The sequence below is a fragment of the Caloenas nicobarica genome, chromosome 27 (genome assembly GCF_036013445.1).
Source record: "Caloenas nicobarica isolate bCalNic1 chromosome 27, bCalNic1.hap1, whole genome shotgun sequence".
Taxonomy (NCBI): domain Eukaryota; kingdom Metazoa; phylum Chordata; class Aves; order Columbiformes; family Columbidae; genus Caloenas; species Caloenas nicobarica.
Window position 1 is genome coordinate 2092817 of NC_088271.1, and position 17155 is coordinate 2109971.

Below are 17155 nucleotides of genomic sequence, written 5' to 3' on the forward strand. Positions count from 1 at the left end.
AACAAGGTGTTGCTTTGGAGAAAGGGAACGCTGGTAACATGGGAGAATGTTTCGGCAAGGGAAAACTATTTATTTTGCTTTGCATTTTGCAGTTGGTTTCTCTCTTTTTCTTTAATACAGAGGGCTAAACCTTCCCACGTGCTGAACTCTGCTCTTTATCCTCTGCTCAGGCTGACGCTCTCTGTCCTCAGGCCCCGTGACGTTTCCCCAACTCCAACTTTAACCACGTTGTTTATTAACCCAGGTCTTGAACGACTGTTTTATATCCTTTGACATGAAATCCTGATTTAAATGCCTCGCAGGACCAGGCTCAGCACCCACCCAGAGCCTGCAGAATAAAGGGAAATTAGGTATCGACCAGACAACAGGGAGTAACAAAGTGTCTTCAGCTGGGGAACACTGCAAGAAAAAAAATTTAAAAAGGGGTTTGCCTCTTCTGTCATGTCAACAAAGTATTATTTCACAAATGTCAGTACTTAATGGTAAGAAAACAACGTACTCCTGGGAGTCGATGCTATTTTGGTCTGCACGCCATTTCCAGAATGTGTTTTAATAACTTCCTACTCCATGTAGTGGTGACATTTCAGATATTGCAGGTATTTATGAGGAAGCATAGACAGCTAATAAAGTATCAAACGTCCTCACGTGGGCTCCGTCTTCACTCTTTTCTCGGAATACAAGGGCTGAAAATTGACAGGGCCAAATAACAGCTTGCGCAAGGCCTTTTTTTTTTCTTTTTCCCCATTTTTTTTGGGTTTTTTTCAGCCCATTTTCAGCAGGCGATTTCAGTTTCTGGACACGCGCTGCCTCTCTCCGCGGTGGTTTCCACGGGACACGGCTCTCCCGCTCGTTTTGCCTTTTATCTCGTGCTGTAAATCCGCACCGGCCGTTGCGAGCAGGGCCTGCGCCGCACCGGGCCGCTTGGGCCTGCCGAGTCATTTCACCTCATTAAATTAAATTAAAAAAGAAAAAAAAGACAAATCCCTTCTAACGTTGAGTTAGAAAAAGTGCCTTTGATTAACCCGGGCAGTACGGGGAACGGCGACCGGGCCTGACGTCACGCCGCAGCCCTCTGACGTCACCAGCACGGCCCCGTTGCCATGGCGCCCACACACCGGAAGCACCGGTGCCCCTGAACGTCCCCGCCTCGGCCGGCGGAGGGGGAAGTGACGTCATCGGAGGGCGGGGGGGCGCGGGAATAGAAACAGAAAGAGAGGGGCGGAGCCGGCGGGCGGGCGGGCGCTGTGATTGGCTGGGAGCCGTGCTGTGTTTTGGCGGCGGGAAGGAGGCGGCCCCGCGCGCGAGCCGGGGGGTCGTTGATTGGCTGTTGGGGGCGGCGCGTGCGCAGAGCCGGGCGGGCGGCCTGATATGGGGGGCGGCGGCGCCGGGCCCGCGTCCGCTCCGCGTCGGCGCTCGGTAACGGGGCGGGGCAACGGCGCCGGGCAGGGGCGGGCGGCCGGCGTTTGGGTGGGGGGTGGTGAGGGGTGGCTTGTCCCTCAGCGCGGCGGGAGTCCCCTGGCCGGGGGGGAGGGCGTTGGGCCTGTGGCCCCCGGCGGTCGCCTCACGGCAGCTCGGCCCGCGCCGCCCGGCGGGAAACCGGGGGGGGAACCGGCTGAGGTGGAGCCGTTGGGGCCTCGCAGTGACCCTGAGCCGCGGTTCGGTGCTCAGGGCAGCACTAACGGCTCCTCCTCGCTGTGTTTGGGTGGCAGGACCGCGTTCCAGCGTGCCGGGAAAACACGAGCCCTGGGCTGTGTAAGTACGGAGCGTTTCCTTAAAGGGTCTTTTCTTAAAACCTTTCAGGTCTCTAAGAAGCGCGTGAGAACTCTGTAGCCGCTCTGCTCAGGTTGTAGTTGTAAATCGGATAAAACTGGCGCAGGGTGGTGGGATCTGTGGGGTGCGAGTGGTGCCATTGTCAGGGTTTGGTAGCAGGAGCTGCAGAGCGCGACAGAATTTCCTGGACTATTTGTGCTATTTGTGACACAATTTTCTGGACTTACATGCACAGTGAGACCTTGTGTTGTACAGCTACACTATAAAATATTAGAGCTTAAATTTGGAGAACGCATGCGAAGTGATATTAGTCCAGTGATCTCAAAGGTAACGTGATATGTAACTGTAATAATGTGTTCTGCTGAAGTCCTGTATTTCTTTAAAAAAAAAAAAAAAAGGGAGACAAAAATGGACCAAGTGTTGGGCAACTTTTTTATTCCCTTTTTCTTCAGAGCACACTGGAATTTCCCTGTTCTATGTGAAGCACAATCATGACAGATCAGGAGTACATTCTTTGCACGTGGAAGAAGCGTTTATGGCCAGCAAAGGTAAAGCAGACAGACAAATGAGGGAAGGTTTGTGAGTGTAACTTAGAAATGGATTAAATGCAATAGAGAGTAAGAGCTGCTCGTAAATGTATTTGTGCTTTAGAAAAGAGCTGATCTGTAGAGACCCTGATGTGGAAGATCAGTTGGTTCTGTGCTGCTCATGTCAAAAATGTTTTGATATCAGATCTTTCCTATAGTCCAACAGGCTTGGTCAATGATTTTGAATGCGTGGTTTGTTTTTTTTCTGGAATGCAGGTTTTGTGCAAAAGTGGAGTTGCAGGGAAAACATCTAATGCAAAGGAGAAAACGTCTTTTGAAGTTGAAATACTTGGCCTGGAAAAACAGTTAAGTGTCCTTGTTATTGTTGCATATTTGTGTTCTTAGTCATAAAAAAAATAATCCCTTTATCTGAAGATATCTGTGAAATGAGATCATTGGTTTGCAGAGGATTAGATGGGTAACCCAAAACCTGTTGATTTTTTAGAGCTGGCCACATTGTGTCATGGAACATCCATAAAGAACATGCTGACTCTTAGCTCAGGCATTCTTCATGTGGCTTTTTCTGCTTTGTAACTTCTGCTAAAAAGAATGGGTTTTGGGGTAAAAAAACGTTGCTGGTTTATTGCTGGATGAGCGGCGCTGAGCACTGCGGTGGGTTCAGTCAGCTGTGCTGTGCTTTCAGGATCCGCGTCAGCTGCTCGGATGCTCTTCCCCTGAAGGAAGATCATATCGAAAGCATCGCCTCTGGCTTGGGTGAGGATGTGTCAAAACATTTGCTGCCTTGTGTGTGTTCTGAATGGAAAATATACACAAAATCTGAATGGGAAAATACACACAAAATCTTAGCCTGGTGAACAGTAGTTAAGCACTTGGCTCCCCCTTTATCGAGGTGGTTTTTTTGCATTGCTTTTCCCCCTCTTTCCTTTCCATCCATAAAGTTTGAAAATAGACTGAATGATGTCACAGCTACTCATGCTCTTCCCCGTGTGGTGTATTGAAAGGAATGGTGAAGAAACTTGTGTTATTAACATCAAATTAAGGCATTAGAGGCTTGTGCTTTGTGTGTCTCTGTGTGCTTTGACTTAATCACAGATAATTTCAGTGTTAAGATGCATCTTAAACAAAAGATTTACTATAAATAAAATTTGTTATTTGTTATATACAAAGCAAGCTTATGCGTTTATTGCATGTTCTTCATCAGCTCAAAGGGATAATTCGAGTGAGGCTGTGGAAGAACTGAAATATCGCCGTTCTCTTAAAATTGCCCTGGATATTTTGAATCAAAACGGCTCAGCCAGACAAGTGCCACCTTCAGAAGGACCAAACCCTTGGTTGTCACAGGAGAACAATGCGGGATCTCCCCCGTCAACCAGGTGTCGATTGCTTGTTCACGCTGGAGAAAAGCAGGAGCCTGAGGCTTCCAAGAAGAAAAAACAACAAAGAAATAACCCCAGCCTGAAGACTGATACAAAAACCCCAAACCAGAAAGGTTCTTCTGTTTTGGAAGAGGGAACAAACCCTCCCAAGTGTGATGCTGGGGATTTGTGTGATACATCAAACTCAGCGAAGCCAAATTGCGCAACACCAGACTCAAAATGGTTACCGAGACTGAAAAAAAATGAGCCCAGATTATCGACCAAGCCCAAAGCAGGAAGTAAAGTCTCCCCGAAGCCCAAGGAGGAAAAAAGCAAGCAAGGGAGAAAAAGCTGGAGAGGTGCAGGGTCCCCTGTGGCGGGTGGGGGGGATTTCCCTGAGGATCGAGCGCAGCCCCTCACTGGGGAGGGGTCTCCTCTCTCCATCCCCTGTGTGTCTGACACTGCGGTACCTGCCAGGACAAGCACCCGAGTTTGGACGGTGCTGGATTCCTCTTGTAAAAGTGCCTCGGACGGCTTGGAAAAAAGCATTGGTTGTGAGAGTGACAGTCCAGCAAAGCAATTAGATGGAAGGAAAAGGCCAGTGGATTTAAAACAGCTGAACGGAGAGCAAGAGATCAGCGCAACTGCAGCCTCGTGCAGGAAAAGGAAGAGCAGGAATTGCCCTGGATCTTCATCTGGGCCGTCAAACCACAGGATGCTTCCTGACGGCTTCCCCTTGCAGGAGGAAAATAACAGTATGGCAGATGTGGTCGTGAATAAAGTGAAGCAGTTTCAGCTGCCGGACTTTGAGGAAGATGAAGGTGGGCATGGTGCCTGGGGAGGGAAAATGTCTGGTTTGATTGCTGAGTGCTGTGACTTATCTTGGAATGTTGCGGTGCTTTTGTGAACGTGGGCCTTGAGATATGGAGCAGCAAACAATGTAGTCACTTTACTGCTGGCTACAAACCAGTGTCATGTGGAGGTTGTCTGGAGTCGTTCAGGGTTTTGCTCTGAAAACCTGAGATCCTCACCCTGCACTGGCTCACCTGCTAATTTCTCACGTGGGTGTGTGTGTTTTCTGCTGTCTTGCTGAGGGCAAAGGTCGGTGTTGAGACTAGATGGTTTCAGTAAAGGAGCAAAGTTCTGAAAGCCGCCTGCTCTCATTCCTTTCCCTTTTTCACCTTTATTCCTGTTATTAGGCAGAGATCCGAGCATGTGCCTGGTGTGACAGGCCCGGGCGTCACGGTGACGCGCGGCTCTGGGGTCACTCGCACAGTTTTGTGTTTCACCTGCTCTGAAGCTGATGCTTTTGAAATCCCTGTTTGCTGCTCCTGACCGCTGGTTCCTGCTGCTCTTGGCAGGGCTGGAACCCTCTGACCTGGCTTCAAAGATCATTTCCTCGGAGAGTCTCTCTGGTCTCTCAGCTCTGGTAGACGAGGAGGAGGAAGATGAAGAGCTGCCCAGTATTTTATCACATCAAGGTGAGATGTCAGTGCACCCGTATGAGACTTTTTCACCCAAAATGGGTGTGCGCTTTTAGGCTCTGTGTGCTTCTCATTTGCTGACAAGCTCTGGTAACGAATTTGACCTTTCTAGAAAGTGAATCCCGCTTTGGTCAAGCTGGGAATAAAATTCATTTATTGGATGCCCCAGAAAGGCTGCTTGAAACAGAATGAAATGCAAATCACTGTGAAACTGGGATGGAAACATCCGAGCTCTTGTGTTCAGAACCATCTGTGCTGCATTTTGAGTGTGTAGAGGATGCTCTGTCACCTCAGTTAAAACCTCTCAAAGCATTGAATTGAAACGCCTGGAAGAGAGGGCGAGCTAACTGTCTTGTCTTGTTTTTTCTTAAGTAAAAATACCTTTGTTTTTCATTGTAGAGCCACAGCCGATTGAAGAAGGGATTCTGGTGTGGTGCAAACTGCGGAGGTATCCGTACTGGCCAGCCGTGGTAAGAGCCGCTCGCTGCCTCTTCCAGCGGGGCTGTGGGGGCTGGAAATGGGAAAGATCTTCCAGTAGAAGCGTTCCAAAGATCATAAAAGTGAATTTACGTGTGCATGTGAAAAGTAAATGTGGTTAATTCACATGTTAGTTGGAGCAGAGGATGAGTACTGAGCCCTTACAGCTTGTGCTGATGAGACTTTATCCTTTCGACAGGTAAAAAACGTGAGGCGGAAACACAGAAAGGCCTGTGTGCTGTTCATAGAAGGGAATACAAATGACAAGAAAAAAGGGTAAATATTGCGCATTCCGATCGCGTTCTGAACTTTCGGTTTCTTTTAGGCAGTGTCCCGTGCTCTTTTCCTGGTACAGGGCAATAACACTCTCAGTTTAAGCCAAGGTTGATTGTGGATGGAGTGAGAGACCAAGTGAGGGGAGGATTTGCAGGTTGGTACAGGCTGGTGTTGGTGTGAAAAGCTGCCACTTGTGTGAGAAATTTAAATAAAAAGGGCTGGGGACAGCTACTGTTTTTTTACATGTGGTACCCAGACTTTCTGGAAACACAGGCCTGCCTGTGGTTTTGTTGCAAAACCAGGGACTTCTAATTTGTTAAGATTCCGCAGTTTTAGCTTATTATGAAAACCAAAACTAGTAAAACCTGTGTTCTGGAATTGCTTATGAAACAGAGTTTTCAGGAAGGTGTAGAACTGCAGTAGATAAATAGATGTGCAACTCGACTGCCTCTCTTCCCTGACTCTTCCTTTGTTTCATTAAGTTTCTCAGTACCTCTTCGGAATCTGAAGCACTTTGATTGTGAAGAGAAGCAGGACCTCATAGTGAGTATTTCCAGTAATGTGTAACTGCAAGTTATTGGGAAAAGTGCAAGTAAACTTTGATTCATTATTGTTAGCCACTTCTGTTCCCTGGTCAGTGTCCTGGACCTAAAAGCTTCAATAGGATTCTCTTTTTAAGACTGTAAATGGTTCTTGTTTTGTAGAACCGAGCCAAAGAAGGTTATCGCCAAGAAATCGAGTGGTGTATTCGCCTGATTTCTGACTATCGAATCAGAGTGGGTAAGTGGATGAGGTAGATGGTGTAATCCAGTCTGAAAGAAGACAACACCAAAACCCTCAACTTTTTGTTGTTGTTGTTGTTGGCTTCATAAACTGATAAATACCCTGGTTTGGGCTTTTTAGGTTGCCATTCTTTTACAGGATCCTTCTTGGAATATTTTGCTGCTGATATCAGTAAGTGAATTCATTATCTTTTTGTATTTTTCTCTTGGCAGGCGAGTTTAGCTCTAACATTGAGTTAAGCATCAGACCCAGTGAGGGAGGAACTATTAAAATCACTAGACACTATTGTTGCACTCTAAGGCTTTTCAGTCCCAAAACCAAAGTTAAATATTGGTTGTTACAATTGGGTAACTGGTTACTTCACATTTTTGAGTTCATTTCTTTGGTAGGGGAGGGAGAAATACTTTGCTCTTATCAAGGAAGTCCCTTATATCTATCTAAGTTTGTGTGTGAGAAAGTCCGTTGTTTTGGATATTTAAGCACGAATGATTGTGGCTTTTCTCTCAGGCTACCCGGTCAGAAAGGAAGGTTATCACGGTTTAGCCCAAATGACCTTTCCAAACACAGCAGAGGAGGATGTGGAAGAGTCTTCACCAGAAACCTCCCCTCAGAAACCCTGCAAGAAGCTTCTCCCTGACAGAACAAGGGCTGCCAGAGATAAAGCCAATAAAAAGATCGTGGAGTTTATCGTGAAGACCAAGGGGGCTGAGGAGCATCTTTTGGCTATTTTGAAAAGCAGGAAACAGTCGCGGTGGCTGAAGGAATTCCGGAATTCCAGTCAGTACGTCACCTGCGTCGAAACCTATTTAGAGGATGAAGAACAACTCGACCTCGTGGTGAACTACTTGAAGGAAGTTTATTGTGGAATAGACACTAAAAACCTGCACCGAATAAATGGAGATGGAATAAAATTTATTTCCGATGTCCTTTTGCCTGAAGTAAGTGAACATGAAATGCTGAGAAAAGTAAATGTTTAAGTACCACTAGTGTTACATGGGAGAACATGGACTTCTGTAGAAACTAAATGAAAATGTGGTTATAAAAATACTCTCCTGGGGTTGTTAAAGGACAAATTTGTTTATTTAAGAACTTGAGATACACAACAGGGGGTTTTCTGAAGTGACTGAGGAACCTTATTCCAAAAATGTGCTCGTCTGCTGAGACAGTTTCAAATCACTGGTTGTAATTTAGTTTTTTTGTTTCATGAGTATAAATGAACTCAATACTTTTCTAGGCCATCATTTATGCAATTTCTGCTCTGGATGACATTGATTACAAGAAGGCAGAGGAGAAATACATAAAAGGACCATCTGTGAGCAAAAGGTATCTTTTTATTTTTAGTATTCTCTGATTTTTTTCTTACTGGTTTACCGTTTATATGGAAAAATGGGAGTATAAGGGCAGGAGGGTTCAGTGTCCTCCCTCCTGGGAGGCCAAGCTGAGTAACAAAACAGTTACACCTGGGAAGTGTTCTTGCCGAGTTACTGTAACACACTGCAGACTGTTTAATATGTCAATTATTTCTACAGGAGAACTTTGTATTTCTTTTCAGGGAGCGGGAAATATTTGATGAAGAAATTCTGGAAAGGAAAAGGTGGAAGAGCAAAGCAGCATCTGCCGACAGCGCCTGAACGGCGGCGCAGACTCGGTTATCCTGGCGCTGAGTGTATATAATGAAGCAGTTATTTGTATAAAATGTGGAATTCTTGCTTTTTGAAATCCGTGTGTATATTTTCAAAGCTGTAGCTGTTCTCATGCTGTCCTGTCGGCTGCAGCTGTGTCCTCAGCCCTTGCTCTCAATTACAATCTCGCCGGAGCTCGCGCTGCTTCCCCGGCTGTGCCGCGTCGAGCTGCCCGTGACAGATGCTGCTTCACGTGGAGCTTGTGAAAACAGCACGTGTTACACGAAGGAGCGAAACATTCAGTTTGGTAGGAATTATTTTGGCCAAATACGTGACAAAAGAAGGGCTTTTGTCCTCAGAAGTTACGTGCCCGGTGCCTTCCCGGCTGCTGACTGCGCAGGTTTCCCCTCTGTGGATGTTCCTGGTGGGTTTGACTGCTCTTGCTTGACATCTCAACGGATGGGAAATAAAACTGGTACCTGGTGATGTGATTGAAATAGCAAAGGCTTTGCTTTTTGTCATGATAGGACAATGAAAAATCAGTGGACGAGAAATCAAAAAATCACTTTTCCCTGTAAAAGTGGAACCGTTTTGAGCGCTGTTTTAATGTTTGAGGCCAGGGTTTTAGGAACTCTAGTAATTGTCTTTTTCTCTCTGATTAAAGTGTCAAATCTAATCATGTAGTTCCCTCGCAGCTCTTGCTCAAGGTCTCTGGCAGCCCCGCCGTGTTCCTGAGAACTCGTGCTAAAAGACCAATGGTTTTATTTTTCTATGTAGTAATGAAAATGCGATCTACTTGCTTGTCCAATAGAAACCAAGATGATTTGAAGTTGAGTTTAAATGTATATTGGGATACAGATGTGTATTCTGACTATGGTAATTACCTGAATATATTTTAATTACACTTCTAATGAGTTTATGAATTTGGAGTCCTTATGTTATTGAAGGGCTGTTCCCAGGTACCTAAACCATAGGAATATAATAGGTTCTTTATTTTCATTACCACTTAGGGGAACAGGGGACATGTTTCCCATGACAGAACAAACGTTTAATGATGAGGTGACAGCAGGAGCTGGTGCTGCAGGAGCTTCCAGCCCCAACCCTGGGTGCTGTTTGTGATTCAGAGATTGGCGTCTCCTCAGGTTCCTACGTCTTGAATTGAGAGGATGCATAAAATATTAAGAGCCTTCAAACCGTTGCCCAGCCCCAGAGCTCCTACCTCACCTTGCTGTTATCTCAGCTCTCACTTCTTGTACTAGTTTGATTCAACATGGACAGGTTCTGATTTTAGGAATTGGCATGCTCGACCACTCTCAAACATTAACATCTTTAACATCTGCTTTGGAACCTGGCATTGAAGGTCGCTATTCATACCTCAAGACCAAATCAGTCCTGCGATGTACAGAATTATGTGGTCTTAAATCAATTAAAGGTGGATGAAGTGAATCATCAAAGGCTTGTCATTGCTTTTGTTTGACTAGGCTCACTTATTTCAAATGCTGATTTTTTAGCCCTGCTCTCTGGTACCCGCAGGCAGACAATTTTACATCTGGTGAGGATCATTTTTGTGTGTCAGATAAAACTGTAGTACCATGTTTTGGTTGCACAATTTCACTTTATATTAAACATAGGGGTGAGTACAAGAGAACAAACTTATTGTTCTGTTCTCCTGCTTTATGTAACATGGGGATTCACCAACATCCCTTTTGATTGCTGCCCCTTCAAGGGGCTGTGTTACAGCCTGACCTGCCTCTGCTCCTGCTTCTCTGTGCTCCTGGGATATTAAAAAGAACCAGAGCACGACTTGGGGAGGGGGTGACGCGTTCACCGGCGCCCCAAAGCCCCGGGGGTCGTTTTGGGGGAGCAGAGGGTTTTGCAGCCCGAGGGCCGGCAGGAAAAAAGAGCATCTGCCGAAACCCGGGATCGAACCAGGGACCTTTAGATCTTCAGTCTAACGCTCTCCCAACTGAGCTATTTCGGCTGCGCGAAGCGGCCTCCGCCCCCCCCTCCCGTCACCCCCCGGTGGGGCCGGGCCCGGCGCGGGTGGGCAGCGGGCACCGCGCGGGGCGGCGGGAGGGCCCGGCCGGGGCGGGACGCGGGGCCCGGGGCGCGGCGGGGGCGGCCGGTACCGGCGCGGTCCCGCTGCCCACAGCGGCGGGTATGGCGGGGGCGGCGGCAGCGCGGTCTCTGTGGCGCAATCGGTTAGCGCGTTCGGCTGTTAACCGAAAGGTTGGTGGTTCGAGCCCACCCAGGGACGACCGCTTTATTTTCTATTTTCCGCTCCCTCCGAGGCTGTTCGCCACTGAGATCCACCCGCCGCCTTCCCCGCTTCGTTTTGCCGCAGGCCGGAGCCGGGGACCGGCGGGTTTCCGCGGAACCCTCCGCCCCGTCCCGCGTTCCCCGCCGGGCGCAATGAGGCGACGCACCGGGGCCGCGCCGGGGCCGCTTGGCGGGTGCACCGCGCCCAGAGGTTGCCTGAAGGGCTGCGGCCGAGATGGCGGCGCTGGGCGGTGAGCGGGGCCGGGACCGGGGCCGGGGCCTCAGCCCTTGCGGGGGGACCGGGAGGGAGCCCTGAGGCCGGGCCGGGCCGGGCTGGGGGCTCCGGGGCGCGGCGGGACCCGCAGCTCCTCGGGGGCGACTCGTCCGCGGGGCTCCCGGGGGTGTCCCTGTCCCCTCCGGGGGGTCTCTCTCCCCGGTTCGGGTTGTTCGCTGGCCCCGTTTTGGCTCCGCCGGAGCTGAGCTCTCCGGTGCTCTCTCTCTCTCCTCGCAGGTTTTCGCCTCCCTGGGCGCAGCGTCCTGGCCTGGCGGTGAGAACCGGGGTGGGACCCCCCGTGCCCGGAGCCCCGCGGGGCCGTGTCGGGGGCCGGGGGTCGGGTTCCCGGGGGGGTCGGGTTCCCGGAGGGGTCGGGTTCCCGGAGGGGTCGGGTTCCCGGAGGGGTCCGGTTCCCGGGGGGGTCCGGTTCCCGGGGGTTCTCCGGGGGGGCCGTGTGACCGTGTCACACACACGGGGCTGCGCCGGCTTTTCTGTGTCCCCAGGCCCGGTGCGCTGACATCTGCTCCCGCTCGGCTGCTCCATCCCACGCCAGCGGCCGCAGGCGCTGACAGGTAATTCTGGGTCCCCCCTCCGGGAGCTGCAGGGGAAGGGAGTTTCTATTCGCTGTAGCTCTCCCACATACCCAAGACAATCTTTTCTTCACTTCTTCAAAGCCGGGTTTAACTGACTGGTTGCTCTGAGCCCACTGGGCACCCTCCGTAATTTGTGTACAGCAAACAGCGGGGCTCGCTCTGGGCAACAGACTGCACAGATCCCCCCGCAGTGGGGAAAAAAACCCATTATAGTCACATCTCTGGGGTGGCAGAGAGTGAGATTGTCCATAAGCAACATCCCCTGGGTTCTTTACGAGCTCACAGTTCCCCAAGGCTCACGATTGTATCCTGCAGTTACAGTAAATAATTGGAGACTGATGCTACTGTGCTGTTTGTCTTCAGCTCTCTCCAAGTCCAGCAAAAGAGCTCAGCTGTCGTCCAGAAAAAATCCTACGTCCCCACCAGCAAGGGCGAATATATTGTCACCAAACTCGATGACCTGGTCAACTGGGCGCGGAGGGTGAGTGGCTGAAACCGTCGTGCTCGCTGGGGCGAAGCGGTATCAAATGCTTTGAGGCACCGGTGGGAAATGGATTCGAGCCATCTCCTCAGGATAAAAATAAGTTTGGAGTTCTCTGCAGGGAGATTGCCGAGTTCCTCGGCCAGGGGTTGACATTTGGGCGTGTGTCGGGGCGGGAGGTGGGCGCCTGGTGTGCGGGACAGCGGAGCAGCACAGCCCGCCCGGCTGCACAGAGCTGCGCTGCACAAACAGCCGAAGAAACCTTCGGATTTTACACGGTCCTTGTCACGAGCAGCTGCTCCGAGCCGTAGCGGAGGCTGCACAAGCGACGCTGCCCTGAGCCCCGCGTGCTTTGCCCTAGTTGGGTTTTGCCTTTTCCTCTCACTGCTGCCCTTGTGTGGGGTTCCTGAGGCGGCCGTTTGAGCAGCATGACACGTCAAGGGGAGAGTCTGCGGCTTTGGACACGTTCAGCTGCAGACGCCCAGATCTCTGCGCCTCCGTTTCCCTGGAGCTGCAGGTTTTGCTCTCCTGCACGGCGGCAAACGCCGCTTTGATTTGTGAAGCTCTGACAAAACAGACCTTGAAGCCTTTCTTGTTCCGTTTCCTTTTCCGTCTGACCAACTCCTGTTCTCTGAGTTACCCGTGCAGTCCCAGCTCCCCCGTTCTCGGCCGTAACGTGCGTCTCTCCTGCCGCAGAGCTCCCTGTGGCCGATGACGTTCGGGCTGGCATGCTGCGCTGTGGAGATGATGCACATGGCAGCCCCTCGCTATGACATGGACCGCTTCGGGGTGGTGTTCCGCGCCAGCCCCCGGCAAGCCGATGTCATGATCGTGGCCGGCACCCTGACAAACAAAATGGCTCCGGCTCTTCGGAAGGTACCGATGGCGGCGGCCGCGGGCGCCGGGTGTGAGCGGGGAGGGCTCTGACGTGTCTGTGTCCCGCAGGTCTATGACCAGATGCCGGAGCCGCGCTACGTGGTCTCCATGGGGAGGTGAGTGCCGGGGCGTCCTTGTCGCTTTGTGCTTCGTGGGAGAAATCTGGTGTCTCTGCTTGAGCAGGGAGGTGGAGGGAGGGGAACCCCTTTCTCATTTGTATTTTCAACCTCTTAAATTATATAAAGGGGCCTTGTTACAAGTGAAACATCAAGACTCCCTTTGATGGGGGCGAGGAGAACGATGTCTGTCGAGTCACTGGGAACGGCAATGTCTTCCCAGCGAAACATGCTGGGGTTTGTGCAGCTGTCAGAGTCCAGCGACTTGTATATGTCCAGAATCTCAGAATTTGCATTTAGGTGAAAGCTTTCAAAATATTTCTGCTGTGCAGTGTGAAATCTGGTCTCTGTGGGGCTCTGGCACCTCGTTCGTATCCTGGTGCCGCTGAGGCGGCCGTTTCCCCAGGGCCTGGAGGGACAGAATAAGCTCTAGAAACGCTCTGTGCAGATGTGCCAAAATCAAGAAGGGTTTGCAGTAGAGAGGAAGGACCCTCTGAATATCTGCTTTGTGAGAGTAAAGGGAACGGGTTGGTTTAGTTTGAATCGGCGTGAGCCTTGGCGTTGCCTTGTCCTCGCTGTCAAATCCACCGGGTGGCTCGCGGCCGTGGGTGCCAGGTTCACCGTCTCTTTTCCTTTCTGTGCCTCTTTCCCGTGAGCCGCGTTGAGCCCTGCGTTGAAACGCGCTGTCTCTTGCAGCTGTGCCAACGGCGGCGGCTACTACCACTACTCCTACTCGGTGGTGCGGGGCTGCGACCGCATCGTGCCGGTGGACATCTACGTGCCAGGTAGGGACGGGCAAGCGCTGCGTTACGGGCTCTGCGGGCCGTGACGTGCACAAAGGTGGAGGGAAATCGCAGCCTGCTTTGGGGTGAAACCCGCGGCTCCTCGCTCCTTCTCCTCTCAGCCCCACGGGATTCCCTTTTCTCCCTCCCTCAGGCTGCCCGCCCACCGCTGAAGCTTTGCTGTATGGAATCCTGCAGCTGCAGAAGAAAATCAAACGGGAGAAGAGGATTCAGATCTGGTACAGGAAATAGCGTCGTATTTATGACCCACTCACTGCTCGCACTCGTACGCACAATAAATCCGTGTCCTCACACGCCTTTCAATAAAACTCTACCTGGTTAAGCTGCTCGTCTGTCTTCAATATCTCCCTCTTACTGAACGTGTTTTTAACTCCTTTAAACACTGAATCGATTGAATATGATGACATGAAGCGTGTTGTTTTCTGGTCTAAATAGCTTGTGAGGGAAGGAGAATGTTTGATGTTACCTATTGTGACATAAATGTCTTGCCAGAAATGTGGGACTTGCTCTTTGGCTTTTTTAGGAAGTTTTGAGACCAGCCCACCCGGGTGAACCCCGAGATCTCCCTGAGCTCGTCTTCTACTCCCCACCTGCTTTATAATTCCCACAAAGGATCTAATAAATAATTCCTTTCTATGTGGGCACAGCAGCCAAAAATTAATTATATTTCTATAATGTAAGTAAAATATTAATGCTTAAAATCAGAATATGTCTAATAAAAGGGAATTGTGCAGCACTCCAGAGCACAGTAGGAATAAAGCAGCATCCAGGAGTCGGGGTGATGTTCCCCCATCAGCCTGGGGGAAGGAACAGAATCACACACACTTTGGAAAGACAAATAAATTGCTCTGAAACAGCAGTGGTGTATTTCATCCCTTTTTAATAGATTTTATCTCTTCTGAGGAGAGAGTCATTTACGTGCAAGGAGGTCGTTGGGATCAGAACTGGCTGCGATGGGCTTTAGCCAAAAGTATTGGGGAACTTCCCTGGGGAGCCGCTCCAGGAGCAGCTGAAAGGCCTCCAACTGCCCCATTTCCCCCACCTGGTCGTGATTATTTGGCTGGTTTGTGGAAAACAACCCTGTGATTTCTAAAAAATAATCCAGTTTTTAGAGGAAATGTCTTGTCCTTGGACCCCTTTGCTAAAGGCTCTTGAATTGCAGCTTCGTTGAGGTGTTTGGAGATGAGGGCGAGTTTTGGGTGAAAACAGGACAGATGGACAGACGCAGGGTGGGACGTTCCTCACAGAGCCCGGGAGACCAGCGAGTCCTTTTGTCCCCGAGGTCCCCTGAGAACCTGGACCTCAGCCCGAGCCTCCCAGATCCATCAGCTTCAATCTTCTCCCACGAGCATCAATGGAGATCAGCGCTTCTCTTCTCCTCGCAGCACATCGTCACCCTCTCCTCGTTAGCGCCGGGAGCTCCTCAGTGCTTGACGACGGTGGGTGTGATCATCTTGGGGAAGGAGTAGTACCGGCAGTCGCGGGGGGGGACCAGCTCCATCACCCTGGTGCTGATGTTCTCCCTCTTGAACCCGGCATCCAGCAGGTGCCCGACCTGCGTCTCCTGCGGGAGAGGAGGGGGGGACGGAGCGGTGACGGGTCCGTGATCCGCAGCCAGTGTCGGGGGGGTGGCAGGAGGTGACGGGGACACAGGGGACCAAGCCTCACCTCAAACATCTTCTCGATGTCGCTGTACTTGCCCTTCAGCAGCTCCCCCCAGGAGGTGAGGTTGCAGTAGGTGAGGACCCCCCCAGGCTGCAGCAGGCGGAACGCGTGGTCCTGCCGCGGGAATGGGGGGGCTCAGCACCCAGCCCTGCCCCGTGTGTCCCCCCGACCCAGGGTGGGGGTGCTGCACCCCGCCTCGTTACCTTGATGAAGCTGAACTGGTGCGTGTGCCAGGTGTCCTCCGACAGCGGGTACGTGTCGTACAGGATCCCTGCCCGGGGACAGCGAGACCCCCGTTAGTGGGGACGGACCCCGAGGTGCTGGTGGGGCTCGTGTGCTGGGGGGCTGACCCCCCTTTGTGGCCTCTTACTATTTTTTCCTTATTTAAATTTGCACCCCGTGTCTCTGACCCCAGCGATGTGCTGCTCCCCGGGGACACTGGCTGCAGCCTGTCCCTGTCCCTGTCCCCGCCACCATGGGTCAGGTGCTCGCCTGCACCCTGAGCTCTGCCGTGGGACCCCCCCTCGCCACCCCCTCCCTGGTCCCGGCTGCGCGGTTCCTCACCGCTGAAGTGCCCGTCCGGCAGCGTCGGCACCACGTCCTCCCACAGCCCCTTCAGGGGGACAACCTGTGACACGACGGCAGAACCGTGGGCCCCAGCGCCATGTGCCCCCCGGCAGCACGCACTGGCATGGCCCCCCCGGCCCCCGGACCTTGTGGGGCTGCGCCCTGGCCCACTCCTCCAGCCGCCGGAACACCCCCTCGTTGCACTCCACGATCCAGTGCTCCTGGATGTCAAACTCCTGCACCTTGGTGGCAGCGATGGCCATGCCGAAGCCAACCTCCAGCACGCGGCCGCCTGGGGACGAGAGGGCAGCTGGGGGGGCTGTGACCCCCCCAGGGACACCAGGCAGGCGGTGCCAGCCCAGAGTTTTTCTCCAGCGCCTCCAGCCCCGAACGCTGCCGCGCTCCGTCCCAGAATTGGGCTGGTTTTGGTGCGGTTTGGCACAGTTCGGTGCTGCAGTGATGAGCTGGAGCAGCCCCAAGCCCCTGTCACCGCTGTCCCCACCCTGCACCCTGCAGCGGCCCTTGGCCCCCAGTGACCCCGGGAACAAGCAGCCGCTGCCAAAACCTGCCCCAAAAACCAGCGCGTCCCTCTGCCCCCACGGCCACTGCACCCCCCTCCCCGCGGCCCCAGCCCCTTTGGGGAATGTGTCACCCTGACACAAGAGCACAAGTGCCACCATCGCTGCAAGGCGGGCACCGGCGCCCTCAAATTGTTCACGGGAAAGCCACCCGCTCCCCACGCCCGAGCTGCACCCCACGGCGCGGCCTGGGGCCACGGGGCTCCCGTTACCCCTCGAGGCGGCCACGGTGGCCAGCGAGTGCATGTAGGGCGTCTCCCAGCGCTCCATCACCGGCTTCCCCAGGATCTCCAGGTGGGCGCCGGGGGCATCGTAAGTGGCCGCCGCCTCCCGCCACGCCGCCCGGCAATCCTCGCCCTCCGCAAAGATCGGTTCTGCCGCCCGGGCGCTCATGGCCGTGCCGCTGCGGGGAGGAAAGTCCAACTGGTGCTGGGGGACGCTGGGCTCTTGGCAGGCTTTAAATAGCCAGGGCTGGGAAAGTGCTGAGCGTGCACAACGGGCTGGGGCCCCGCGGGTGAGCGGGAGCCTTATCGGGAGCGGGGGCCGGGGGGTGCAGGCTGGAGCCACCGCTCGTGCTGCCGGCGCAGTGACCGGTGCCCCTTGGCCGGAGGGTGCAGGGGTCAGTGGA

General features: G+C 52.5%; 3 protein-coding genes and 2 non-coding genes across 6 annotated transcripts; 3 read left to right on the top strand and 2 right to left on the bottom strand.

Moving 5' to 3' along the window:
* Positions 1–1351: 1351 nt before the first annotated feature.
* PWWP3A (PWWP domain containing 3A, DNA repair factor) lies at positions 1352–9744 on the top strand. 2 transcript variants are annotated; one of them, XM_065652452.1, is made up of 15 exons: positions 1352–1416; positions 1710–1752; positions 2223–2318; positions 2574–2662; positions 3001–3071; positions 3520–4494; positions 5035–5154; positions 5557–5627; positions 5834–5910; positions 6393–6453; positions 6615–6690; positions 6814–6864; positions 7201–7631; positions 7928–8016; positions 8246–9744. In XM_065652452.1, the coding sequence occupies exons 3-15, from the start codon at positions 2262–2264 to the stop codon at positions 8322–8324; spliced, it is 2247 nt and encodes a 748-aa protein (XP_065508524.1). In that variant the 5' UTR covers positions 1352–1416; positions 1710–1752; positions 2223–2261; the 3' UTR covers positions 8325–9744. The 2 variants fall into 2 exon arrangements, with proteins under 2 accessions (XP_065508524.1, XP_065508525.1); XM_065652453.1 differs by lacking the exon at positions 1710–1752 and having other exon boundaries at positions 1354–1416.
* A 479-nt stretch (positions 9745–10223) lies between these two features.
* TRNAF-GAA (transfer RNA phenylalanine (anticodon GAA)) lies at positions 10224–10296 on the bottom strand. Its single transcript has one exon. It is a non-coding gene; the product is annotated as a tRNA-Phe (tRNA).
* A 202-nt stretch (positions 10297–10498) lies between these two features.
* On the top strand, positions 10499–10572 carry TRNAN-GUU (transfer RNA asparagine (anticodon GUU)). The gene has a single exon. It is a non-coding gene; the product is annotated as a tRNA-Asn (tRNA).
* A 149-nt stretch (positions 10573–10721) lies between these two features.
* Positions 10722–14039, top strand: NDUFS7 (NADH:ubiquinone oxidoreductase core subunit S7). The gene is made up of 8 exons (XM_065652571.1): positions 10722–10825; positions 11086–11122; positions 11352–11420; positions 11805–11922; positions 12619–12798; positions 12868–12914; positions 13611–13699; positions 13851–14039. Exons 1-8 carry the CDS (start codon positions 10810–10812, stop codon positions 13946–13948), a joined length of 654 nt encoding a protein of 217 aa, XP_065508643.1. The 5' UTR covers positions 10722–10809; the 3' UTR covers positions 13949–14039.
* Positions 14040–14580: 541 nt separating this feature from the next.
* On the bottom strand, positions 14581–17089 carry GAMT (guanidinoacetate N-methyltransferase). The gene is made up of 6 exons (XM_065652602.1): positions 16740–17089; positions 16096–16241; positions 15947–16010; positions 15586–15653; positions 15386–15496; positions 14581–15281 (listed from the first exon to the last, which is right to left on the bottom strand). Exons 1-6 carry the CDS (start codon positions 16918–16920, stop codon positions 15141–15143), a joined length of 711 nt encoding a protein of 236 aa, XP_065508674.1. The 5' UTR covers positions 16921–17089; the 3' UTR covers positions 14581–15140.
* Positions 17090–17155: the final 66 nt, after the last annotated feature.

Bases quoted from the DNA above. Each gene is read 5' to 3' on its own strand.
- PWWP3A (XM_065652452.1), top strand. From the start codon at position 2,262: ATGACAGATCAGGAGTACATTCTTTGCACGTGGAAGAAGCGTTTATGG. The intron at 6,454-6,614 runs GTGAGTATTTCC...CTTGTTTTGTAG, and splicing joins AAGAGAAGCAGGACCTCATA to AACCGAGCCAAAGAAGGTTA. The intron at 7,632-7,927 runs GTAAGTGAACAT...ATACTTTTCTAG, and splicing joins CCGATGTCCTTTTGCCTGAA to GCCATCATTTATGCAATTTC.
- NDUFS7 (XM_065652571.1), top strand. The intron at 11,923-12,618 runs GTGAGTGGCTGA...CTCCTGCCGCAG, and splicing joins TGGTCAACTGGGCGCGGAGG to AGCTCCCTGTGGCCGATGAC. The intron at 12,915-13,610 runs GTGAGTGCCGGG...TGTCTCTTGCAG, and splicing joins TACGTGGTCTCCATGGGGAG to CTGTGCCAACGGCGGCGGCT.
- GAMT (XM_065652602.1), bottom strand. From the start codon at position 16,920: ATGAGCGCCCGGGCGGCAGAACCGATCTTTGCGGAGGGCGAGGATTGC. The intron at 15,654-15,946 runs GTGAGGAACCGC...GTCCCCGGGCAG, and splicing joins GCCGGACGGGCACTTCAGCG to GGATCCTGTACGACACGTAC. The intron at 15,497-15,585 runs GTAACGAGGCGG...TTCCCGCGGCAG, and splicing joins ACCAGTTCAGCTTCATCAAG to GACCACGCGTTCCGCCTGCT.